The sequence below is a fragment of the Cottoperca gobio genome, chromosome 24 (genome assembly GCF_900634415.1).
Source record: "Cottoperca gobio chromosome 24, fCotGob3.1, whole genome shotgun sequence".
NCBI classification, from domain to species: domain Eukaryota; kingdom Metazoa; phylum Chordata; class Actinopteri; order Perciformes; family Bovichtidae; genus Cottoperca; species Cottoperca gobio.
In genome coordinates, this window is record NC_041378.1 from 1,229,911 (window position 1) to 1,257,447 (window position 27,537).

Here is a 27,537-nt window from a genome sequence, read left to right on the forward strand (position 1 = left end):
ATATATATATATATATATATATATATATATATATATAGTAAGAATATTTATAAAGTATTATGTTATTATAATGGTATAATAGTATACACAGTATTAAGGACAGCATGTACTGAAAAGAAAAAGCAAATTCTAAATTAATGTTTATATTGTATACAATATTTTAAATTTACTGAAGATTAGAAATGAGAAAAATGAATGAGAAATAGCTAAATTCATCACTATGATTTGTATATCATAACAACATGAATTGACTAGGACCGTAGCTGTCACTGATGCATGAACCATACACAAGGTTTATAATTATTATTTTACTTTTTATTTAATTATTATTTGTTAATGAAAAGAAACTTTCTGTTTTGCACAGTATTATACCACAACATCTTTGCACTATAATCTAAAACACTTGTATTACACATATTGCAGGCTACATATTCTTGTACGTATTTATTTAAATGTATATAAGTAACTGTATATATTCCTTGTAAATATAATTTAGTTGTTCTTGTTTATTTTTTTACTTCCTTTAGTTTTTCTATATAGTTTGTTCTATTTTAATGTTTATATTCTATACTAATTTAAATATTTTAATATCCGTTAATACATTTTCTGTGTTTAGCATGAAGGAGATTACAACTATGTAGTATTCTTCCACCAGAATTACTCATCTGCAGAGAAGACCATAAAACAGGGACTTAGATTGATAAATAAAATGTGATTAGTATTAGTATTATTTTTGATACTGTATCTTATTCCTAAAATCTTAGTCGTAATTCATATGTAATCAAAGGAAATATACACAAAGTGTAAAATTAATTGTATATTTTGTTTTCAATTGACACAAAGATGTCAGTTTTATTTTTTAAAGATTAACCGGATGTCATTTGTGTCATTGCTGTGTACTTAACGTTCGTGAACTCTGTTAGCATTAGCAACAATTCGCTCTTGAACAAGGACTGTGTAGCTTTTAGCTAATTTAAACAAAAGACAGACACACATGAACAAATGTATGTTTTTATGATTTGAACCCGAAGCTAAGACGTTATTTCCGGTTGCCTTTCCGTTCGTTTTTGCCCGTTAACGTACTAGTAGCTAACGTGGCTAATGCTAACCAGCTAGCAGCTATCCTGTCAAGACAGCAGCGCGGAGTTGGTCCATGTGTTTAAAGTTACAATTAATTGCACGTTTCTTGTGTAATAATGCTACCAAGCCAAACACTACTTAACATTTCTTATAAAAGTGTTTCCTAGTTGAGTTTAGTTGAATATGAACAGGAGCATGAGGGCTTGTTTAGGTATTAAAGCGCAGCAGCTGATCAGCAGAGTCTTCAGTCATCCTGTCACTCCTCCAGGTGAGTGCACGAGACACGAAACTTTACATTTAATTTAGATTACCGGACAAATGTTACTTCATATTTTTGTAATAAGGGCTCGAGGGCAAACCTACTGAATCTTGTGCAATAATTACATTAATACAAGTGTAATAATTTGTAATACTTAATATTTATTTCGTTTAATAGATTTACATTTTATTATGTATTTTTTTTATTACTGAAGTTTGTAAATAACTGGACTTCTCTTTCAGGATTTTTTTAATGATTATTAAATATATATTTGTTGACAGTGCGATGGCGAGCAGCTCAGGCCAGACTCTTCTGCAGCCCTCCAGCAGGTGAAGAAAAGCCCCTCCCCTCCATATTGCGACACCTGACCTTCAAAATAAAAGCCACAGGTCCCATTACGGTGGCGGAGTACATGAGAGAGGTGCTCACCAACCCAGTGACGGTGAGTGATGATCAGGCACCAGGACATCTGTCAGCAGACCGACTGCAGGCCCTGAACAGTTGAAGAAAAGTGCCTGTTTGACATTTAGAGGCTTTTATTGTGAAAAACTGATTTGTAAAGCAATATAAGGTGAATGTTCACGTAAATTATTTAACCTATTGTTTTTCTTCGTTATGTGAACAAGAACCTTTCGCAACTTATATCATTATTGTTATTATCATTAATTATAAATACTACATTTTAATTAATTAGTTATTGTTTTCTATTATTTATTTTAAGTGTGTTCTTATGTCTTTTGACATTACGGTCATTTTTAAAATGTTATTATCAAACATTTCTTTGCATTATAGAGCCTTTAAAAGTCTCAGTATTTTAACAATAACACTGAAGAAGTCTGGTTGTTAAATACGAATATTTTAACAGCGTCCAAAGAAGTTATTATTCATAATAATGTCATTGGTTTATATTGACCTTTTTTAAATCCTGAAGTACTTCCTCATCCTCTTCTACTTCTCGTCGTCCTGCGTTCAGTCTTATTCATTTTCTTCTTCAGGGATATTACGTGAGGAACAACATGCTGGGACCTGATGGAGATTTCATCACATCCCCAGAAATCAGCCAGATTTTTGGAGAAGTGAGTCCGAAAAATCCACCGAAACATGAACAAATAGTCCGCCATGTTTCTCCGTTTATTACAGGAGTTAATATGAGAACGCTAACAGGAAGCAGCTCCTTTCTTCTCAGATTGTAAAACTTGTGAAAGCATCTCTTCACTCTGTTTTAAATGTCTGCGTTTCGTGTCCTGCAGCTGCTCGGCGTGTGGATCCTCAGCGAGTGGATGGGAGCAGGTCGACCCAAACATCTGCAGCTGGTCGAGCTCGGACCTGGAAAAGGATCGTTGGCCAGCGACGTCCTCAGAGTACAAACTTTATTTAGTATTATAATATAATATATCAGTCATGTCGTGAATGTTAGTGGACTTTTATTTTGCACTGCTGTGCAAGACAATACGATGGAGACATTTACTCTTCCAGAAATCAACTAGATGGGTTCTCTGCCGTTTCCTCCCTGACGTGTTGAAACGTCATGTGTTCACCTGAGTAATGAAGTCATGACTTCCTGTGTTTCTCCCTCCAGGTGTTCAGTCAGCTGCAGTCGGTGCTGGGTGAAGCCTCCGTGTCCCTGCACCTGGTGGAGGTGAGTCCGGCTCTGAGTCGACTTCAGGCCCAGAATCTGACGGGGAGCCGCAGCCAGGAGGCGGACGCGGAGGACGAGCTTGTGTACCGCCGCGGGGAAACTGCTGCCGGGATGCCTGTGTCCTGGTACCGCCGCTTAGAGGACGTCCCCAAAGGTACAGCAGAGCAGGCACAGCGATGGTACTGATCATACTGATGATACTGATCATACTGATGGTACTGATGGTATTGATGATACTGATGGTACTGATCATACTGATGGTACTGATCATACTGATGGTACTGATGGTATTGATGATACTGATGGTACTGATGGTACTGAAGGTATTGATCATACTGATGGTACTGATCATACTGATGGTACTGATGGTATTGATGATACTGATGATACTGATGGTACTGAAGGTATTGATCATACTGATGGTACTGATCATACTGATGGTACTGATCATACTGATGGTATTGATCATACTGATGATACTGATGGTATTGATTATACTGATGGTACTGATCATACTGATGGTACTGATGGTATTGATGATACTGATGGTACTGATCATACTGATGGTACTGATTATACTGATGGTATTGATGATACTGATGGTATTGATTATACTGATGGTACTGATCATACTGATGGTACTGATGATACTGATGGTATTGATTATACTGATGGTACTGATCATACTGATGGTACTGATGATACTGATGGTATTGATGATACTGATGGTATTGATTATACTGATGGTACTGATCATACTGATGGTATTGATTATACTGATGGTACTGATCATACTAATGGTACTGATCATACTGATGGTACTGATGATACTGATGGTACTGATCATACTGATGGTACTGATTATACTGATGGTATTGATGATACTGATGGTATTGATTATACTGATGGTACTGATCATACTGATGGTACTGATGATACTGATGGTACTGATCATACTGATGGTATTGATTATACTGATGGTACTGATCATACTAATGGTACTGATCATACTGATGGTACTGATGATACTGATGGTACTGATCATACTGATGGTACTGATTATACTGATGGTATTGATGATACTGATGGTATTGATTATACTGATGGTACTGATCATACTGATGGTACTGATCATACTGATGGTACTGATTATACTGATGGTATTGATTATACTGATGGTACTGATCATACTGATGGTATTGATCATACTGATGGTATTGATCATACTGATGGTATTGATCATACTGATGGTACTGATCATACTGATGGTACTGATCATACTGATGGTACTGATCATACTGATCGTTGATAGATGTCTTGTCCTGTTTTCTATATATTGAGTTTCACACTTTATAAGAGAGTAAAGATGTTTAGCAGACTTTAACTTTGTCTCCTCAGGATTCAGCATCTTTCTCGCTCACGAGTTCTTCGACGCTCTGCCGATCCACAAGTTTCAGGTACGATTTAAAGCTGCTGTGTGTAAAACTCTTAAAGTGTTTTATTAGTATAGAAATATTAAACACTTTGTAATTAAAGTTGTGCAGTTCTACTCATAAAGAAATCATATTTATTATATCGGATTATAATAATCGATACTTTCATGTTGCAGCTCGTGAAGGTGGAGATACTTTTAATAACTTTATAGACTGCTATTTTAATCTATAATATTATTAGTTGATTCATATTTTGTATTAATAATCTGAATCTGTGAAGTTATCAAATAAATGTAATGGAGAAACTTTACTTTCCACCGCTGTATTTATTATTAAAATAAAATGAAACCTGCAGCGCCGTCATCCTGCTCGGACCCTTCTGGTGTTTTTGTATAAAACTTTATGTGTCTGTGTGTAGAGGACGCAGAAAGGCTGGAGGGAGGTGCTGGTGGACATCGACCCAGAGAAGACGAACCAGCTGAGGTTCGTCGTGGCGCCGGCCCCCACTCTGGCCTCGTCCATGCTCGTACAGGTGAGTAGCAGGAAATATGAACTTTGATTTATTAAGTCAACATGGAGAAGTCTCATAATGTAATAAATATTTACTTCTGTAATAACAGCATTCTGTTCCAATCGTCTCTCGTGATCACAAACCTTTCACAACATTTATTTTATTCTAATATCTGCTGTTGATTACAAACAAAACATCTTTATTTGGGACAGCTAGAGTAAAACGCTCGTAAAAACAAAACTAGACGACGCCTGTGAAAGCTGGATAATTTAAACTTTAAAAGATTAAAGACGTCCTTCGCTCTGTACTTTAAACACCGTGGAAATGAACTCCTCAGATAAACTTAGTTTTATAGCCTCCATCTGGTTTTTACTGCCCACATTTAAAACCTCTATACGTTCGCAGCCGGTTTGATTTGGCCTCTCTGCCTCGCTTCACTTTGAACTCCCGCCAGCGGCCTGACATCATCCGCAGCGTGTGTGAAGTAGTGACTGCTCTTAAATACAGCTTCAGCCTCCACGTCCTCCAACCATGAAACTTCAGAGCGGGTTTGAAGAACATGAGGATTAATTCCTCATCGAGTTCGTTTTCAAAAGTTAAACGGTTTCTGCTTTCTCAGATCCAGAGACGTCAGTGAGCGACGTGGACGAGCGAGGAGATAATCATCTCGCTAACATTACTTACAGGGATGTAAACGAAGTTAAGACACCGATTAATGATTTATTTCATTATTTATGATAAATGTAGTAAAACATTTTCTTAAAGTTCAAAATGACCCAAATTTATAATGAAATGAAAATCCTCTAGAACACGAGTCAACACGAGGTCACGACCCCTAGATGGTCCTCAGCGTTACCGCCGGGGGGCCGCCAAATTATTGTTTGATAATTATATAATAAAGTTTATGAATTTACTTATTTTCAGTTTCATTTGTATGTAATGCACTTTGAAACTTACTGTACGTGTTACTGTGTTACTGTGTTACTGTGTGTGTGTGTGTGTGTGTGTCAGGCAAATGAGAGGCGGGGTCACGTGGAGGTGTGTGCAGAGGGCGGCGTCCTGGTCCAGCAGCTGGCCCGGAGGATCGAGAGCGACGGCGGCGCGGCGCTGATCGCAGACTACGGCCACGACGGGACAAAGACGGACACGTTCAGAGTGAGAAGAACTCGTTAACACTCAGTGGCCACTTCATTCGGGACAGATTAGCAGATTAGCAGATTAGTATTACGGAGGTTCAAGCTGATGGACGTCATTTATATTGATGCTCGTTTACTTTCTGACTGATGTTTGTTTTGTTCCTCAGGGTTTTAAGAGTCACCAGCTCCACGACGTCCTGTCCTCCCCCGGCTCGGCCGACCTCACCGCCGACGTGGATTTCAACTACCTGCGGGGGATGGCGGGAGGGGGCGTGGCCTGTCTGGGACCGCTCACTCAGAGGATGTTCCTGAAAAACATGGGCATCGACTCCCGAATGCAGGCGAGTCTGGCAGAAGCTTTAACATCTTTCCTCCTCCTCCTCCTCCTCCTCCTCCTCCTCCTCCTCCTCCTCCTCCTCCTCCTCCTCGATATTTCAGAATAAGCAGACTGATTAAGATGTACACATGACCCGAAACAATTCACAATAAAAGTGGATATTAGTGCTCAAACCAGAATCTTCTGTAAGTTCAGACTGGAAACCAGAACCGGTTTCTCATGAGACTTTTCCTCCTCTGTGGTTCTCTGCAGGTTCTGCTGAGGAACTGCAGCGACCCGTCCACCAGGAAGCAGCTGATCGGCAGCTACAACATGCTGACCGACCCCGGCGAGATGGGCGAGCGCTTCCTCTTCTTCGGCCTGCTGCACCACAGCCGGCTGGCCAAACCCGCGGGATCGGAGGGGAAGAAGCTGGAGAAGAAGAAGAGCCCGGCGGCGCCGCTGCCCGTGGCCGGGTTCACCGAGCTCAGCTTCTCCTGAGACTCTCAACTTTTCTGGAGAAATTTGAGCTCGGACAGACGTCACGGGACGACACTGTTTGTACAGGTGACATAAAGAACACGCAGAGTTTACACTGAAGGATTGTGGGTCCCGCCGGGGGAAGGGAGTAATAATGAGCTGGTTTCTAAAATGGACCATTTATTAATATTGATCCGACCGTGTGAAGCGACGTCCTGAGAAAATAACAGTTCATGTTTTCATTTGAACTCAGAGAGAATCTTCGTTTGTTCTCGCAAATGTTCCACTTTATTATCAGTAATTATTATTATTATTATTATTATTATTATTTCTACAAAGGTCCAAACACGGCGTCACAGAAACGTGTTCTGTTCCACATGTAAGTCCAACATGAAGCGAGCTTTATGGACTTTTCTTCTGTTGGTTAATTGTAAAAACATTTTGATGTGAAGATGAAAGAAAATAAAGAGTTTGTGCATCTTTTACTTTTGAACTGAAGATTTACACGGTTAAATAAAAATAAATGTTTTATTCTACAGTTCTGACGGTTTCTTCATCAGATTCTCAAAGTGAGGTCTGAAGTGGCGTGCGACCTACACGGCGTACAGACACCTGACACTAAGGTCAGAGGTCATCCCCGCCTGCCTCCGTCCACATCTTGAAGCCGTTAGCTGAGCTCACAGTTGTGCAGCGGCCAGTCACAACAAGCCCGCCGCTCCTCCGGTAGCAATTAAAGGATTCGGTTACACGTGCGGGGGGGGGGGGGGGGTCGCCGCTGCCAGAGCGAGCAGCCGTCCCTCCAGAGGAGCGGCGGAGCGAGGCGATCGTGTTCAGGATTGGTAATTAAATGATCGTTTCCTAACATCCTGCTGCGGAGGGTTATCAGCTCCTCTGATTCAGGTCGGGTTTCATGAGTCGGACGACTCGTCGAACATTTGGAAGAAATTAAGAAGATTTTACTATTAAAATGTTTCCAACTGGAGATTAGAAGAAGAGCTGAAACCAAAACAACTGAAGCAAAGACTTCTGTTCAAAATCCAAATCAATGAAATGTTGACCTTTGACAGTTTAACCACAAACACGTAAAGCCCAGATTTCTCCCCACAAACGATCTCAAGTCACCCGGCGATGCTACAAGAACAAGAATCAGCTGAAGGACGTAAAACATTTAATATTCTCCACATGACACAAAACATTTCTTGCAAAAATATAAAACGTGTGAAATGAATTCTCAGGATCACCGAACGCTCCGATGAAAGACGAAGAATAGCAGCTCGTCTTCGACCACAAAGTTTCAGAGAATCACTCTGAAAATAACTTTTAAATATTCGTTTCTCTGCAAAACGTTGAATGTTTGTCCAGAGCGTTAAATCACGAACACACTGAAATGTTTTCCAGTTAAAACTCTTCACAGTTGAACGCCACGTTATTCTCGCTGGCTAACATCTTAACGTGCTACAGGTAGGTTAGCATGCGCATTGTAGCTCCCCGTCAAGTTAGCTACAAATGCTAATCCAGGAGGCGACTTCTGAAGTGACGCTTGAATTAATTTATATGAAAGATTTAAGTTTGGGAAGCTGTTGGACCCGATATGTTCTTCTTCTTCTGTTTGACGGATCGTCACGTTTCCAGAATCTTTACAATGAAGTGACGAGTGCAAAGTTAGCGTGACAGAAAACACCTGAACTATCCTTAAACATTTAGAAATTTGGCCTTTTAGCATGTTAGAGTGTGTGTGTGTGTGTGTGTGTGTGTGTGTGTGTGTGTGTGTGTGTGTGTGTGTGTGTGTGTGTGTGTGTGTGTGTGTGTGTGTGCGCACGTCTCTGGTCAACACTAAGTTTAAAATTGTGCTTTTACCTGATTCTTTGTGGAGAAACTCAGTTTTACAGATCTGTCGATTAAATCAACTAATCCATCAGTCGACGTGAGATGTCCTAAAAAGGCCACCGTACAAAAGAATAAACCTTTTGTTTTGGTACCATCATGACGCAGGATAAACTTTACCTCCGCTAGTGGCACGATAAGAATCCAGTTCTGTGATCATGCAGCTTGTGGTCGTGACGACGGTTACGGATCAGGGCGTTGACTTTTGCAGATGAACAAACCAAAAGTTATTATCAGTGAGATTCACCTTTTTAAAAGAGTTTCCCAAATAGTGCAAAGACATCCTACGAATAAACAATAAAAACATAAAAGTCGGAACGTAATCGAGACGTTTGTTTCTTCTGAGTTAGCGTCACACAGACACGAAGAATGTGCCGTTTGAGCTGAACACGTGTGTGAAGGCTCTGGAGTTGTTTCTGTCAGAGAGCGGCTCGCCTGCGGCTCGTCTGCGCTCGTCTGCGGCTCGTCTGCGGTCGTCTGCGGCTCGTCTGCGGCTCGTCTTCTGCGCTCGCCTGCGGCTCGTCTGCGCTCGCCTGCGGCTCGTCTGCGGCTCGTCTGCGCTCGTCTGCGTTCGTCTGCGGCTCGTCTGCGCTCGTCTGCGGCTCGTCTGCGGTTCGTCTGCGCTCGTCTGCGGCTCGTCTGCGGCTCGTCTGCGGTTCGTCTGCGCTCGTCTGCGGCTCGTCTGGCAGCGCAGACTTCATATTGAAGTCAGCGTTTGGCTCTCTGTGTATTTGTTATGGCTTGTAGAAAAACGCAGTGAAACAGAAAGAAATGTGTTAAAATAAAATGTCTCTGGACCTGAATGATCGTCAGTGTCGTCACACAGCTGCCTGACCGCCGCCGAACACGATCCTCCATGGTGACCGTCGAGCGGCTCCTCCTCGTAGGAAATGTCTTTACCCTCCGCGGGCCACTAGGGGTCCTCGTTCATGTCGTCCAGGTTGGGCGACATGATGAAGTGATTGGGGTAGTGCAGGCCTCTCTCGTCGGCGTGCTCTTCCCAGCGGGCGTCGTCGCTCTCGTGGGTGATGTAGCGCTCGCCTCGCCTCGTCTCGAACTCCCTGAGGTCCATCCAGGTCTGGTAGTCCTGCAACAACATTTAAACATCAGGGACCAGAAACAATCAGCTTCTTACGGAGAGCAGGTTCCAGCACGGACGCAACGTTTTCTGCTTCAGTTTGAATAGTTTCGCTCGTTTCACGTGACAGATTTCTGTCTTCGTCTGTGTTCTTCTCACTTTGAAGCATTTATAACGTCTATAGTGCTTCACCAAAGCATGTGCAAAACAAACAAACACGATCATTGGGGACATAAAGAGTTAAAAACAAGCTAAAACAAGACGCAACATGTTTATAATAAGTCCCTGCTGAGCCGTCTGAGGGTTAGTAAACGTGCAGAAGCAGACTACCTGCAGCCAGGGGTGGCTCAGAGACTTGTCCACGCTGTAGCGCTTCCTCATCTTCACCTGCAGCAGGTTGTTGATCAGGTCTTGGGCTGTGAGGAAGAACAAACACTGGAAAGTTTGAGCTCAGCTTCAGTTTCAAACAGAAACTTATTTAAATGCTCAAATAAAAAACATTTTAAAGATAAAAGATAAATAAAAACTATTTACATTAAAACGTGTCAGTTTAATATTTCAAACAATTCTGAATAATAATCATAACATTATAAATAATAAGGTTAATTAATACTGTAGATTAATCTACTGACGGTCCCAACCACCGGTCTGTCACGTGATATTTACTTCAAACATTAAGCCCACGAGCAACAATGAGAGGAAACGTCTTTAAAGAGCTTTGAAAAGGGAAAAGACCAACGAGGAGACATTTAAAGACGACACCAGGAGTCACTGGTCAGACGTGTTTACCTGTACAGGTGATCCTCATGTCCGCTCTGCAGAATATACAGGCTATATATAATTCAGGCTCTCATGAGGCAACGAAGCCTTCAGGACGTTAAAAGACGAGCACTGGGAGTTGTTTTAAAGAAAGGAACATGAAGAAGGACTGATGGCACCACATCAACACCTGCGAGCGCACGGAGAGCGTCACACTTAGAGACTCACCTGTCGCTAAGAGAAGAAACCTTTGACCTCTGGTGAAGACTGTATCCCCAGAGACACCGAGCTCAGCTCCCACTGATCCAGCTGATCGGCCGTATCGTTTTATTCTGTCATGTTTATACTTCTAATTATTCTAAACACCAGAATCTGTGATGTGAACTCACCCTGCTCTGAGGTCTGCTTCCAGGGGTTGGACGGGTACATGAAGGCGGCGTTCTGGATCTGGTCGTTGATGTCCTCGTCCTCGTTGAAGGGAAACGTCCCGCTCAGGCTGACGTAGATGATGACGCCGACCGACCACATGTCCAGAGACCGGTTGTACCCTTTGCTGCGAAGCACCTCGGGCGCCAGATAGGCCGGCGTGCCGACCACCGAGCGACGGAACGACTTCTCGCCGATGATCCGAGCGAAGCCGAAGTCGCAGAGCTTCACCTGGAGGGAAACGGACATTTCAGAAATGAGGTTTTGTTGCTGAGCTCTCTGACGTCCCATCGATGATTGGTTTGTTCTAACCTGAGGGAAGGGTTCTGCTGAGGCCAGGAGGACGTTCTCCGGCTTCAGGTCGCAGTGGACCACGTTCTTAAAGTGAAGATGTCTGAGGGCCACCAGGATCTACAGACACGACACGTACGCTGATTCAACTGATGCAATGAAATGTGTCTGCAGAATCTGGAAACTTGTTTTATTCTTTAAAGAATAATCTTTTATCAGCACATGAGGACGCTGATTAAATGACCTGCGTGACCAGGAACTTGGTGAGGCGTTCGGGCAGTCGGCTCTTCTCGCTGGATAAAATCATCTCCAGCATGTCGCCGTGAAGCTTCTCCATGACCACGTACACCTGCTCCGGCGTCTCGAACATGCACTCCAGGTTCACGATCCCCGGGTGGTGCAGGTTCTGCCGGAGACAGGACGGGGAAACATTAACAAACAGGAGCAGTGAACCACAGGAAGAAGAGAAGAAGTGAGTTCTTAGTTAGGAACAGCTTTCTTCTTCTATGGTTTGATTTGATTGTCGTACCTGCAGAATGGCCACCTCGTTCCTCAGCTGGCTCTCCTGCTTGGTGGGAAACCTCATTTTGTCGATGATTTTGATGGCCACGTCTCTGCCGGTCTTTCTGTGTTTACCTGCAGAGGAAACGCTTTGAGCTGCTTCAATCCATACTTAGTATTAATCTGTGTTTCTTTATAAGGGTTGTGTTTGTGGATTCAGCACGAATGACTCACAAAAGGCAGAAACGTTCACCGTCTTATTTACTTTCTGTCTAAAATAAAATGGTTCAGGAGCTTTGATGTGATCGCATCAGGATCCTCGCTGTCTTTGAGACGGAGCAGCGACCCCCGGCCTTCTACATATGTAGAACATTGAGCTGAATCGGCTGATTTGACCAATAACATGTTGGATTCACGTAACTGTAATGTGTATTTTCAGACATTTTCACAGCTGTTTCTCGGCCTCTCACCTCCGTAGACGATCCCAAACTGTCCGGAGCCGAGGACCTCGTCAGCAAAGATCTGATACACCGAGCTGATATCCTGCACAACAGATCACAGTAGTCCTGGTTATAAGGTAGTGACACTATAAATGAGTTCTTCATAGATTTACTATTCATTGTCTCCAAATAAGTTATCCGATCCTCCTTCTGGGTTTGATTTATTGTACGAGACCTCAGTGAATCATTTACACACAAAGAAAACATGAAGACTGACCACATTCTCTTGTATCTGGGAGTTGGACACGGATATGCTGATGGAGACGTCCTCTGAGGAGACAAGACAAAATAAATAATTATATAAATGTACACGTAACCCACAAATGTGTGAAAAACAATAATATGATAACATAATATTTATAAAATGCTTTTCAAAGTGAGACAATTTAAAACGGAAGCATTATGAGGGACCGAGGAGGTGAACAATGTAACGCATGTGGAAGTGTTAAATATGGTGTCTAACGTGAGTTTGACCCCCGGAGGAGCAGAGGCTTTGTGTGTGGTGGGTTATTTTATATTCTACAGCTGAAGACCCTCTCTGAGGCTTCTGTAAAGAACGCAACACACAGCACACGGAGGGTTAACAACACGTTCAGCACCTGATGAAACAACACGAGGATGTTTCCAGCTGTGATATCTGATTTCCAGTCTCTGTATTTAAATGCGTCGGTATAAAGGAAGCTGTAACGGTTGCATGCTGTGTGCAGCCTGACATTCAGAAGGCAGGGGGCGCGTGTGTTCAGAGGGCGCTGCTGCGGCGGCGAGTGAATTTCCACTCATGAGCTGACATTGATTACAGATGGCTGGCTTGGGTCTGATCAGGTCGTCCCTCCCTGCGATCCATACCAACAGACTGCTGTAGGCCGCCCGACAGAGACTTTATATAACTTCATCGACAGAAAATGTAAACTGTGGGAAGTCCAGATCTATAGTTTAACTGCTAATTCTTAAATAGCCTTAAGAAGCTTTTATTTTGAAATAGGCGATTATAATTTATCATTTTATACATATACTTTAGTAAACATGTTTTCCTTGTTAGCTTAAAGGAAGTTTGGCATTTTGGGAAATGTGTTTTCTTTCCGAGAGCGAGAGAAGATTGAAATCTGACTCAAGATGGAGTCATAGTTAGCCTAGCTTAGCATAAGACTGGAAACGGGGGCTAACAGCTAGCTCTGTCTTGTATCCAAAAACACAATTTGGGATTCCGTGCAGCGTATTTCTTCACGAACAACAGTAAAGTACTTTTGTGCAGCATCTTCCGCTATAGCGCACACGGGTTGCCAGGTTTTGATCTCCCTGCAGGCCTGATGGCACCAAACCTGGCAACCGCACTGTGACAACAAGACTTCAGGAAGCAACAAGAAGAAGTTACAGGACGTAACTTCCCCTCAAATCACAAATGGTTGTTTTTACATTTCTGTGTGAACATCAGGTCCTCTGGAAGGGTTTTATTGTGAAGCATCTTCAGGAAGTGTTTAGTTTCATTAAGATCACAAAGATATAAGGAAATGTTTACAGAATGAAGGTCACAATACAAGTTTTAATTTAATGTTTGACTGTTGAACATGTTGGATCTCCACAGAATAAATAATAAACACTTCCAAACTTAGTGGTGATAATGTTTTACATTCATCTGTTTACTTTAATTACATGTTTTTTATATCCCGTCATCTTTCACGTTGCTGTGTTATTAAGTATCCACTGTTAGACCGTTTGTCCTCTGGGATGATAAACTCGTTGCATCATCAGTGCATTAACTTATTAACTTATTGATGTGATTTCATTGCAACACAAAACGAAAGGGAAGCTTGAGAATAATAATTACTCAACAGGTGGGAAACACAGCTGACGACTTTAAAAATGATAATAGCTCAAGGTTTTGTTTGTTTGGTCCATTTAGTGCAGGAGCGCTCACGTTGGGATGAAACTCAAAACTCTTATTTCCAGACAAAAAGACTTTAACCTGAAACGAATCAGAGCGGAAAATCCTCTGAAATCCCTTCAATCAGGTTAAAATGTCAGCCGGCGGGGGGGGGTGTGTGTGTGCGTGCGTGTGTGTGTGTGTGTGTGTGGTTGTATAACGGTCGTCTCCTGACACAATATTTGGAAGCTCTTCACAGACAAATCCATTAAAACACAAAAACATACCGAGTGTAATGTGATCTACAGGAAAGACTCCATTACTGTGTCAGATGGTAAAGACATGCACCGGGTTGTGGGTTCAATTCCTCGTGGACTGAAGCTCAACGGGTAGGACTTTCTAATCATTTTAAACATTTTAACAGAAGCGTTTCCCGTGCAGCCCTGACAACTCGTGGAGTAGCTCCGGGATCATCTTTGGGACCATCTTGACATGTATGGGTATTATTGATGGTTACTCACTGTGGTCCTTCCCCTGGCCGGGTCCGGTGCCGACGCTGGCCTTGGGCGTGACGGGCATCATCGCCTGTCGGATGGCCTTCTCCCAGCTCTGGCCCACGTCCCGCCCCACGCCGGTAGCCGCCAGGACGGGGTTGTGGTGCAAGCCGCCGTTGTCTTCCCCGACATAGTACACCATGTTGCCCGTGATCACCTCGAAGCAGTGGCGGTTGCTGCCCTGGGGCAGGCTGCCGAAGTCCTGCGCCGGCTCCACCTGGAGGATCTCGGACAGGGGGATCTCCTGGAGTTTGTTGGAGAAACAGTCAAATGGAAAATTTAGACTCGAGTCCCATAAAAGACAGAAGTGATGAGAAGATGTTCCTCCTGTTGGACTTTCAGCTTAGAAACCCAAATCTCTGCACAACATCTCGTCTCCTCCCATTCTGGTAACTTCTACTCTTTATAACCATTTTAAGAGTAATTTCAACCAATAAAAAGTCTCCACAAGGTCTTGAAAGGTTCCACGGGACCGTACATCATCCCAACACCTCTGCTCTCTGCTCAACTCTCTTTAACGTTCAGTGTTTGAAACTTCTCTTCCTTCCTTTTCTGGCAGAGTGCATGAAAAAAAGCCTAACCCTGCCAGATCAAACATTTAAATATCGGCCCAGTGTCGTCTCCATGCCCCTTAGTGTCATCTGAACGTTTTGTGTTTTGCCAAGTTCGCCCCCCCCCTCCCCACCCACAAACTCCGATCAGCATCTGTTCATCCTGCCGCTCTGATTAAAAGGCAGGACGTGCCTCAGCCGCTTTGGGCACGAGGCAGCGTGGCGACGAGCCAGAGGGACGGCAGGGAAGCAACAAGAGGTCCCAAAACCCACCACAAATCTCCCCCCTCTACCTCCCCCCCCCACGCTCCCTCACCACGCTCTCGCTTTCTCTTCAAAGGAAGGTTTCTGCAGCTCTTTGTGGTTAAGGTCAACAGATCGCTGGGAGACACGAGATGAAAGGAGGGGGAGTAGTGAGAGGGACATGACAGAGAATGAACAGAGCTGAAATCACATCATTCACATTTCCAGGAAACACATTCTCCTTCTTGGAAATTCAAAAAAAGTTTTTGGGTTCAACATTTAACCTCCTGATCTCACTTCACACTCGTGTTCATTTTGTCAGCACTTTTATATATATTTGACATTTATTTCTTTCCATATACATATTGTTTTTACAAATGTTTGCAAATAAATTACTTTATTTTTTTCAATATGTTTTTTATGTGGATAGCGAGATCAGTAAACCAGATCAGGGTTTTATACACTGAAGCAAACTCCTTGTGTGTGTCATGTATAGCACGCGTAGTCTGCAGCATTTATTTTGCATCGTCACCGTATGTATAACGTCACACGTTAAGTGTTTCTCATATTGTTCTTAAGTGGAAGGTTACAACTCCTGCCTGATGAGAATAATCTGGTTATAATTAGACAATTAGTGTTAATGTCTCCCGGGTGTGACTGTACAGTATGAACCCGACCCCCCCCCCCCCCCGGCGCTGCTTTGTTAGGCCGAGCAGCTGAAACCAGATCTGAGCACGACTCGGTCTCCTACCTTGTAATACTTGGCTCCACTTTCATTCTGAAACAGAGTCAGACACTTGCTGTCCAGCCTCCAGTAATGTCTCTTCCTCTGGGAAGACAGAAATAAACAAACTTTAGAAATGCAAACGTTTATTTCAACATATGCACGCACAGACGGAGGATTTCTATAAAGAGAAAGACAGAAACCGTGTGCAGGACAGGTTAGAAGCCAGTCGTTGGATGTGCACGTGTACATGTTGTGTTTCTTCTCACCAGGTTGTCGTGGCTGGTGTAATGAACCATCCAGCCCTCTTTAACCATCGTGGAGCTTTTCCTCTTGGTGTGTTTGATGGACTGGACCACTCGCATCAGAGGGATGTTGCTGCTGGTGTGCGGGCTGCGTGCGAAACAAACATTTTAGGATGTGCAACGACTCAAATGGTTCAGAATAAAAACATCTTTCTGACTGAAATGCTGAACAATTCAGTCAGAAAGTTAGTGAACGGACTCTGTGCTGCAGTCTTTACCCAGAAGGACCTAACATTAACCGTCGATCGTATCAAAGTGAGCGATGATGATGATATGTACTCATCAAGTTGAAGCTGGCATCTAAAAGTTTCCCGTAACAACTTGAAATCAGTCTGACAGGCAGGTAATGAGCTCGTGAGTCTGGCGAGCCGGCCGGAGGATCGTGGGACATCCAGAGGTTCAGTTGTGTACCTGATGGCTCGGAGCGTCTCGTCATCCTTCTCGCTGTCCGTGCAGGGACCCTCGATGAAGAAGAGCTTGTCGTCCTGCTCGTCCATGCTCTGACCGCCGTCGCTGTTGGCGTCGCTGTTGTCCACCTCCATCGTCGCCTCGGAGTCCAGACTGGGACCGGCTGGTTCTGCAGGAACACAAAAAGACGTTTTTGTTTTATACATTACGGCGAAGACGACAGGCGTGCATCACAATGTGGTTTATTGCCCAGTAGGTTTACACACACAGGGAATTTGCTTTGGTGTGTAATGGTGCAAACAGAAACACAGAAAGAGAATTCAAATGTAAATAAGAGCAAATATTGAAGAAACTAAATAAATACACAAAAAAAAGAAAACAATAAGAACAATACAAACTACTGTGGAATGTATTTCCCAGTATATCTGAATGAGAGGTGCACGAGCTGTGCACAGTGACGGTAAAACAAACTCACCTCCATTAAAGTCGACCTCACCGAGGCAGTCTCGAGGTACTTTGGCCGCACATCTCTTATGGCAGTTAAATTTACAATCTACAGCAGAAGACGTAGAATATAAAGTCAAAGAATGTAATAACACAAGAATACTTTGACAACTGTAACTAATCAATGAGCGCAACATGTTTTTGTAATAGCTAAATTATAAGTAATAATTAAATAAAACAATTTAGCGAACAAATGATAGTTGTTGTGTGCCATCACCTTTGCACTGCATGCCCTGTCTGAAGAGGCCCTTCAGCAGACGCTTGCAGAACTGGCAGATGGTGGGACGAGTGTAGGTGTGGACGGAGAAGGTGTGAGGGACTTTGACCCGACCCAGGACCATCTTCTCCATCCAGATGGGACGACCGCTTAGCAGGGAGTTACGCTTCCCGGCACCCAAGAGGGGGCGCTGAGGGGGGGGGGGGGGAGAGAGAGAAAGAGGTCAAGTTTGTTGTTTGTGTTTAGAAGTTTGAATGGAAACTAATTGTGTAACAACACTGTGGTGCAATCACACCGCTCATGTGGAATACATACTTATACTATTTATTATTGTTACTACAGGCGGCTAGTTCACTTACTTTATTACATGTTAGCTGCCTCTCTTATTTAATATGTTCAATTTTATTATGCAGTTTGATTTATGGAAAGAAACACAGACATTTAATTATTTTGTGTTTACTAAATGCGAGGGGGATTTCTTTCTAATAATAATAATAATAATAATAATAATAATAATAATAATAATAATAATAATAATACATGTAATTTATATAGCGCTTTTCAAGACCTCAAAGCCGCTTTACAATAGTAGGGGAAGTGGGGGATATGTCAATGATTACCAACAACACTGATTTTGATGCATTTAATCATGCACATAATACAGCAGCAATGCCTCTAGTGGAAACCAGAGACATAGCATGTATAGATTAAAAGCTTTATATAATAGATTACATGATTTTCTGCTGCCGGGGATCAACAAATGTTTTAATGGGTTTTCAATGAGGACATTTTTTGTCCTTAAGGGTCCGACTGTTTTAAATACACACTTTATAATTGACTTATTATAGGAGCTGAGGTTGAACTTCCAAAATTGGAAGAAAAGAAGCATGAACAACAAAAGTGATCAAAAAGTCCCTCGTGATGAATAACGGCTAAATAAGTGAATATAGTTACAACTAACTTCAACAATCTCATCGTCTAAGCATCAACCTGTCTTTTAGACCCGATTCCAACTAAACTGTTTAAAGAAGTTTTACCCTTAATTAACACTTCGTTATTAAATATGATCAACCTGTCTCTATTATCTGGCTACGTACCAAAATCCTTTAAAGTAGCTGTAATAAAACCACTTCTTAAAAAGCCTAGTCTTGATCCAGAGGTTTTAGCCAACTATAGGCCGATATCTAACCTTCCCTTTCTCGCTAAGATCCTTGAGAAAGCAGTCGCAAAACAGTTGTGTGACTTTTTACATAATAATAGTTTATTTGAGTTCATCATAGCACAGAGACGGCACTGGTGAAAGTTACCAATGACCTTCTATTGGCTTCAGACAAAGGACTCGTCTCTGTTCTTGTCTTGTTAGACCTCAGTGCTGCTTTCCACACTGTTGATCAGGACATTCTACTACAGAGACTGGAACATTGTGTTGGCATAAAAGGAACCGCACTAAGCTGGTTCAAGTCCTATTTATCTGGGCGATCTCAATGTGAACTTGTTAACGATAAATCCTCCATGACAGCCAAAGTCAGTCTTGGAGTTCCTGCAGGGTTCTGTACTTGGACCGATTCTATTCACCTTATATATGCTTCCTTTGGGCAATATTATAAGGAACCACTCTATAAACTTTCATTGTTATGCAGATGATACCCAATTATATCTATCAATTAAACCAGACGAAACCAATCAATTGGCTAAACTTCAAGCCTTAAGGACATAAAAACTTGGATGTTTGGCAACTTTTTGATGTTAAACACAGACAAAACTGAAGTTATTATACTTGGCCCTAAACGCCTCCGAAACGCATTTTCTAATGACATAGAAGCTCTGGATGGCATTAACTTGGCCTCCAGCACCACTGTAAGGAATCTTGCCGTTATCTTTGCTCAGGTTCTGTCTTTTAACTCCCACATAAAACAAATCTCAAGGACTGCCTTCTTTCATCTACGTAACATTGCAAAAATAAGACACATCCTGTCTCAAAATGATGCAGAAAAACTAGTCCATGCATTTGTTACTTCAAGGCTGGATTACTGCAACTCATTGTTATCAGGTTGTCCCAAAAAGTCGCTTAAGACTCTTCAGTTGATCCAAAATGCAGCGGCACGTGTATTGACAAGAACAAGGAAACGGGATCATATTACTCCTGTATTAGCTGCTCTGCACTGGCTCCCGGTAAAATACAGAATAGAATTCAAAATCCTTCTCCTGACTTACAAAGCAATTAATGGTCAGGCTCCAGCATATCTTAAAGATCTCATAGTACCTTATAAACCAACTAGAGCATTACGCTCCCAGACTGCAGGGTTACTTGTAGTTCCTAGAGTCTCTAAGAGTACAATGGGAGCCAGAGCCTTCAGCTATCAAGCTCCTCTCCAGTGGAACCAGCTTCCAGTTTGTGTTCAGGAGGCAGACGCACTCTCCACATTTAAGAGTAGGCTAAAGACTTTCCTTTTTGATAAAGCTTATAGTTAGGGCTGGCTCAGGTTTGCCCTGGATCAGCCCCTAGTTATGCTGCTATAGGCTTAGACTGCCGGGGGACACCTCCCTGCTCTCTTCTTTCTCTTCCTCTCTCCTCCCCTCCCTCTCTTCTTCTCCCTCTCTATCTGTATACATTTATGTAAATGTATGTTACTAACTCACCATCCGGGGCATCATCCCCGGAGTGTCTGTCTCTCATGTGGCAGGTTGCCACTGATAAAGTTTACGTCAGGATCAGGAATCGTGGCTGCGCCTGCTGACCTGGTCCTGCTGGACACCGGGAAGCCTTTTTGACATTTTCCTGGATTCATCCAAACTTTCTCTTTTTCAACACAACATCATTTCTGTCAAATGTTGTATTTGTACTATGTTTATCCTGTACACACGACATCTATTGCACGTCTGTCCGTCCTGGGAGAGGGATCCCTCCTCAGTTGCTCTCCCTGAGGTTTCTTCCATTTTTCCCCCTTTAATTATGGGGTTTCTTTTAGGAAGTTTTTCCTTGTGGGATGCGAGGGTCTAAGGACAGAGGGTCTAAGGACAGAGGGTGTCGTAACCTGTACAGTCTGTAAAGCACACAGATAAATGTATAATTTGTGATATTGGGCTATACAAATAAATTTGATTTGATAACTCCCAACATTTGAATCTGATAACACTCTGCAGCAGAAAGATGTACTCGTCAGTGCTCTCTGCTGGGCAAATTATGTAATACAGATAATGTTTCTAAGATACCTCAACGCTAACCAGGTTTGATTGTCCCAACATGATATCAGGTGTAAAGAAAACAGAGGAAACAAATCCCGACTTTACCGGATTCAACCCATGTGTGAATTAAGCGTGGGCGGTTTCTATATTTTCATACCTTCCTGACGTTTCACTGGGGTTTACGATGTCTGGGGGTATTTGCTCGGAGGCTTGTCACTTAAATGAGAACAGCTGGTCCACCTAAAGGTCGCTAACGTCGGGCTATCGGGGAGATTAGCGTGACGTGTTGGAGTTCATGCGAAGCGATGTAACTATTGCACATGCACTCATCCCGATGCTAAAACGATACAACGTGCAGCCCTAGAATGAAGCATAACATGCAGCCCTATAATGAAGCATAACTTGCAGCCCTAGAATGAAGCATAACATGCAGCCGTAGAATGAAGGATAACTTGCACCTGTACGTCTCCTGCAATATTTCTATATATGTTTTACGTCTTAAGTATATCGTGTATAACGTTGCATTGCTGGGACTTTAGATTTTCATTGCCAACATCTACGCTGTAGCTTTTGTGCGTATGACAATAAAGCCTCTGAATCTTTGAACTTCTAAGGACTTTATTTTCTTACGAGAAGTGAATTCAATGTTTTTTTAAGACTTTTCAAGACCTGCAGATTCCCTGATGATTGTTTCCCCTCCTCGACGTTAAAGAAGGGAACAATCAGGGTTCAGGAGGTTCAGCTGAGGCATCACATTTGGAGAATTGTTCCTGTGTCGTGAAAAGCAGAGCCCAGATGAAATCTGTTCTAGCCACCAGAACAATGGCCGTCCTTGTGCAACGTGCAGCTTACAGACCGCAGTCCTGGTAAGAGCAGGAAGCATGTGACACAATGGGCCTGAATTAGTACAGAGAAGTTAAGTAATCCACCTTCTCCCGTCACAGTCGGATTTATCACAATAAAGTCTGAATGATGTATGAAGAGCTTTTAACACGAGGTGTAATGTTTTATTTATTGATTATATCACAGTATCAGCTAAACCTGACGAGTCCTTTTGTTTACATACATGAAATGCCAGAGGGGACAATGAACTTACTTTGACCTTATAAACTGCTACCGCCATGTGCTGTTAAACTTGACAAGGACAATATTATTATTATTATTATTATTATTATTATTATACATTATAGTCAAGAACTCTTCTTGCACCTGATGTTATTTGTGCTCCGTATTCTTCACCGTTTTATCTTTCATTAAAAGTTATATTTTATTTTTTAGGCATTTTCAAATCTATAAAAATCTATTAAGCTAAGAGAAGCTTAAAGTTGAAAACACACAAATTTGCTTGAAGAATTGGTGGCGAGGACTTTAAAGCATCGACACATCAGTCATCATGTCACATGTTTCCATCAGTAACCAGGTTAGACTCCGTTTTCTTCAGTGAGATGATTTTGAAACCTGATTATCGCAGGTAGGTTCCTCCTGTTCCGCCAATCAGCGTTTCTAATCTGCATTTTTTGTTTTGTTTTCTAAATACACATGTGCGTGACAACGACCGCAGACAGAGATCGTAACAGCAGACTGCTGAGCGATGGAACTAACACACAGGAGCCTTTAGAAGTCTCAATAAATTGGTTTCCACCAAACATGTAAACGTGTGAACTGCCCCTTTAAAAGAATAGTGTGTTGGACTGACAGTTTGTTACTGAACTATTTAAAAGTTGAGTAGCAGCTAAGAGCAAATGTTCCATAAGCAACAACAAAACAAGTTGTTATTTTAACCTGTTGGATGGTTGAGAGATTTCAACCAGAGAATCTCACGTTGGTACTTCGATGCTCTGACATCAGATCTGAGGAAAGGTGGCGTTGTGTCCCGACGCGGCTGAATCTAAGCTTTTTCATTGTCATTATTTCTGGAGTCAATGATCCTTTTCATATTAAATTCTTTAGACACTTGAACCGTTTCAATTGTTTTTATTTACTTTTTGTGTTTTTGTTAATTTTTAATCCTCTAATTTTTTAATTATTTAAAGTATTAATGTTCTGTCATTTTTGCACTTTTATTTGTATTGAACATCTCTGTACAACCAATACACACAAAGAAGGATGTGAAATTGTGTTAATGAGAGAGAATATTTTATTATTGTGTTCAGTGTGTTCAGTGTGTGTGTGTGTGTGTGTGTGTGTGTGTGTGTGTGTGTTGTAGCTGATAAAAGCGTGTTTGTTCCAGTTAGTTTGAAGCTATGACTGTGACTCACTTTGTTTGCTGGTTTGTACAGGATGGAAAAACCAGTGGTGTGCCTCCAGCCATCAGAGTGTGTGTGTGTGTGTGTGTGTGTGTGTGTGTGTGTGTGTGTGATGGAGGGTAACTACTGGAAATGGCTCACGTAGATCTATTATTGTGGAAAGTGCGTGTGTGTGTGTGTGTGTGTTTCACGCCATTTTCATATTCGTCAATCTCTAAACTGACTTTAGGTTTGCCCATCCAGCTGACCCAGCATGCATCTGGGCGAGAGGCAGAGTACATTCTGACACACATACGTATAAACAAGTCAACCATTCACACTCACACAATCACACCTTCAGGCAGATTGAGAGTTTCCAGTTCAGCTGACCTGCACATGGTTGGACTTTGGGAGGAAACTGGAGCACGCAGAGGAAACCAAGACAACAGGAACACATGCAGACTGCACTCAGAACTTTAACTACTCAAGTGCTTAACTGGAGTATTTTAATATTATGCAACTTAATACTTCTACTCCACTCAGAGAGAAATATAGACAGCTTTAGTTGCTCTTTAGTTTGATATTAGTATAATAAAATGATTCTTCTCCTACAGCTAAATGTTAATGCAGCAATAATACTAATCCAACAGTTTAACATTTAGACAAGTAACACAGCTCAAGTGTTAGCGTGCTCTTACTTTGATACTTTTAGTACACACACACACACACACACACACACACACAAAGTTCTTCAGACTTCTGATGAGATTTCAGAAGTCGTGAACTCACCTCCTCCTGCGGCGTCGGGGTGAACTCAGTGGACGGTGGACGAGCGACGGACAAGACGGAGCCCGGCAGCGAGACGTTGGACAGCCGCCTCTTCTTGACTCCGCTGCAGTTGTTGGGGATCTTGAACGCACAGCGTTTGTGGTAGTTCAGTCCACATCCTGTAGAGCAAAACATTTGAATGGTTATATCATTTCATTTAACGCGTTTGGCTTTTGGTTGGTGCTGTTGTCTTATTCTGCTAAAGAGTATTTTCTCATTTAACATTTAACAGTTTTAAGTGAAATATAATTTCCATATTTACATTGTTTGTTAATCGCATTGAACTAAGTGGTTTAAAAGTGAAATTAATTTTCCATATTTACATTGTTTTTAATCGCATTGACTAAGTGGTATTGTAAAAAAAAAACCTAATTATTCAAATATTCCCTCTAAGACATTTGTAGTTGATATGTGCTTGATATTAAATTTATTTATATATATATATATATATATATAATATATTATATATAAGATATTATTATTATATATATAATATATATATATAGAAATAAAATATATATATATATATATATATATATATAAAAATATATAATTATACTATATATATATTATTTAATATATATCTATATATATATATATATAATATATCTATATATAATATATATATATAAATATATAAATATAATTATTATATTATATGATTCGATTTAGACGACCTAATAGTGTCACGACTATCTCGATATATGATGTCATGGCGATACGATTCTTTCTTCTTGTCGCTTCACTCCATCAGTCGGATTCTTCTGTCAGTTTTAAAGCTGTTAACTCTTTAACCTCCAGAGTTATACAAGCGGACGCCGTATTTTCTGTGCTCACATCAACATCAAGAGTCTCTTTTCTCTGCTTGGCATCACTACAGTTGAGTCGCTCTGAGGTTTCTGAGCGCTGAGATCAGGACTTGAAAGATGTGAAAAATATTCGCAGGAAGTCACAGAGTCAATGAAGACATCCTGCTGTACAGTCGCTGCAGCTTTCAGGCTGGAAAACCAGTGGAAATGTGTGCGTGTTGGACGTGTGCAGGAGTCAAACCCCGAGAAGTCGCCGCACACAGCCTCAGTGAAAAGGGTTACATGTAATAAAACAATCATGACATAATGCTGAATTAGAAGCTTACAGTTCTGTCTCTCAGTGGGACGGAGGTCAGAAACATGAAGTTTTATACGTTTAAAGATCCATTTTCAGTTCATTCATCATCACACATTTCACCCGAGTCTTTCAGAGGGAACGCCGTGCAGCCATTCGTCTGTTATACTCATTAAAATCAGATTTCTCTTACATCACCGCGGAAACACTGGCAGCACACATCGCTTCCTCTCGTAAAGTTTAATTGACAGGAAGCTTGTCTTTTTTAAATACCGAGATATCCTGACGATCCGTTTCTGACCTGCCTGACACCTGCGTCACTTTATTTATGTTTCTTCAGATGATGTAAGCTCAGCTCTGCTTCCTGTCATTCACTTTGTGTTGACATAACGCCAGCTTGTTAACTCGCTAATCATAGATCACTGTTGGCATCATCTCCGGCAGGTGTAAGCCTGTGAGGAGATCCTGTTGTCTGTCATCTCTCATCCTACTGGACCTATCCGTTTATATTCCTCTCGTGGTCGCGGTGATTCTATGTTATTGAGTGTTTTATAAAGTCATTCTCCGCCGACTCCTCATTCCTCCAACAGGCCAGTCGGGGCTGCAAGTGCTCAACAGCTGCTTTAGTAGCAAAAGGCATTTCCAGCAATCTGCAAGGCTAAAAACAAGCCTCCCCCCCCGTCCGCCGCAGGCCACATGTTGAACTTTGTCGTGGCTCAAAACTGACATCCATAAAAAACGAGTTTGATCTCATTTTAAACCGAAGCGTCTGCAGATTAATTCCAAACCCGATATGTTACGATCCACTAGAGTTAGGTCAGTGCGAGATGAATCAATCCCCGTTGTTGTTCTCTTCACAGACACCTCGACTGTAAGGGAGCCCCAGAGGGACAATTGAGTGAGATTCAACTCTTCTTTGTTTGGGGGAGGGAGACACACCTGTGCATTTATCTTCTACACAAGTAGAAGATTGTGTAGTTGTGCATCCCTACTGCAGGACATTAAACCTTTCTTGTGCAGCATGAAGAACTTTTAAATGATCCAATTATGTTCAACTACAACAACCGGATTTGTAGCATTTGTAAAATAACCAAATGCACATCAACTTAACGGCGCCTCCGACACTCTTCTTCTCTTCAGGGTGCCGGCGGCTGCAGGTGTGAACCAGAGCAGCACAGAGTCGTTACTGCATGACCTTAAATAACCCAGCAGCAGTGAAGCCCCGACACCTCGTCACCGCACTCTTACCTTCACACTTGAGGCCTTGTCTGACGAGCCCCCACAGCATCTCCCCACAGTCATCGCAGAAGGCTGGCGCCTTGTAGGAGTGAACGTACAGCGCGTGAGGTCGGATCTGGAAGTCCTCGGCTGTGGCCAGAGCTGAAATAACAAACAGCAGTCAAACAACAGACAACACGGGACGTTTCCCATCCTGGTCTCCTGTGTAGAACCTGTGACTGAGTGAAGCTGCTGCTCTTAGGGAATAAGTTCAGCTTTGCAAAACGTTTGGTTGATGATCCATTTATAAAGTGACACAGTGAATAACACGAGATTATTATTATTACTGTATTTATTTACATTTTTATTATTAAAATATATTTATTATAGTATAATTATAGTATAGTATATATTATAATTATTATAATTATAGTATAAAATATTATTGTAATAAGAAAAGGTAATAATAATAGAAGGTATTATTATTTTTACTGTATTATTTTAAATTTAAATGATTAAAATATAATTATTATAGTATTAGTATATATAGTATACTAATACTATATATACTAATTATAGAATTATTATATAAAATATTATTGTAATAATAAAAGGTAGTAATAATAGAAGGTATTATTATTTTTACTGTATTATTTTACATTTAAATGATTAAAATATAATTATTATAGTATTAGTATATATAGTATACTAATACTATATATACTAATTATAGAATATATTATAATTATTATATAAAATATTATTGTAATAATAAAAGGTAGTAATAATAATAGTTATACTGATTCTAAAATAAAAGTAATTCTGAGGCCTGAAGAGAAATAATATTTTTTCTAAGACGTGTTTTCTTTGTCTCGAGTGTCAGGTCTGAGTTCTGAGTCGCTCCACTGTTCTATAGAAATAGTGAACCAGCTGAACTCTGCAGGGTTTCTGCAGCAGCAGCAGCAGCAGCAGGAGAAGGAAGCGGTCGTGGGTTTGAACCCCGTGCGGTTCGGGCTCCGACTTCGTCTTCTTCCTCCCCTGTAATTTAAACCTGCCGCTGCTCTGCGTCTGGGTGTTCAGCTGTTAAGGTGTCAGCTTTAGTTTTTATAGCCCAACCTGTCAACACGACTCCGGAAATGACAATCCTATACACAATATTATGGTTAGAGCGTGCAGGGTGACCCGGGGCGACGCCGCAGTGGAGGAAACAAGATCTGAGGAGAGTTCACTGCTCACGCTTCACAAGAGAAGTGAAGACAAAACAATAATAAATGCTAATAACCGTCACACATCAGATGAGAACGATTAATCTGGGT

General features: G+C 41.7%; 2 protein-coding genes across 3 annotated transcripts in view; one reads left to right on the forward strand and one right to left on the reverse strand.

The window, feature by feature from the left end:
• Positions 1–874: 874 nt before the first annotated feature.
• ndufaf7 (NADH:ubiquinone oxidoreductase complex assembly factor 7) lies at positions 875–7,392 on the forward strand. Its single transcript, XM_029462597.1, has 10 exons — positions 875–1,348; positions 1,621–1,781; positions 2,335–2,415; positions 2,590–2,700; positions 2,919–3,132; positions 4,377–4,435; positions 4,830–4,943; positions 5,934–6,077; positions 6,226–6,399; positions 6,648–7,392. Exons 1-10 carry the CDS (start codon positions 1,264–1,266, stop codon positions 6,873–6,875), a joined length of 1,371 nt encoding a protein of 456 aa, XP_029318457.1. The 5' UTR covers positions 875–1,263; the 3' UTR covers positions 6,876–7,392.
• Positions 7,393–9,435: 2,043 nt separating this feature from the next.
• The window catches only part of LOC115003625 (serine/threonine-protein kinase D3-like), a 28,799-nt gene continuing 10,697 nt past the window's right edge, over positions 9,436–27,537 (reverse strand). The window contains exons 4-19 of one of the 2 annotated variants that reach the window (XM_029425500.1): positions 26,252–26,383; positions 23,861–24,018; positions 17,661–17,850; positions 17,415–17,492; positions 16,943–17,108; positions 16,496–16,619; positions 16,254–16,331; positions 14,676–14,952; positions 12,511–12,563; positions 12,264–12,336; positions 11,822–11,928; positions 11,537–11,698; positions 11,314–11,412; positions 10,965–11,232; positions 10,147–10,232; positions 9,436–9,825 (exon numbers count right to left, since the gene is read on the reverse strand). In XM_029425500.1, the coding sequence (XP_029281360.1) occupies positions 9,652–9,825; positions 10,147–10,232; positions 10,965–11,232; positions 11,314–11,412; positions 11,537–11,698; positions 11,822–11,928; positions 12,264–12,336; positions 12,511–12,563; positions 14,676–14,952; positions 16,254–16,331; positions 16,496–16,619; positions 16,943–17,108; positions 17,415–17,492; positions 17,661–17,850; positions 23,861–24,018; positions 26,252–26,383 (2,225 nt within the window). In that variant the 3' untranslated portion in view covers positions 9,436–9,651. The remainder of the gene's footprint in view (positions 9,826–10,146; positions 10,233–10,964; positions 11,233–11,313; positions 11,413–11,536; positions 11,699–11,821; positions 11,929–12,263; positions 12,337–12,510; positions 12,564–14,675; positions 14,953–16,253; positions 16,332–16,495; positions 16,620–16,942; positions 17,109–17,414; positions 17,493–17,660; positions 17,851–23,860; positions 24,019–26,251; positions 26,384–27,537) is intronic. The other variant, XM_029425499.1, reaches the window with a different exon arrangement.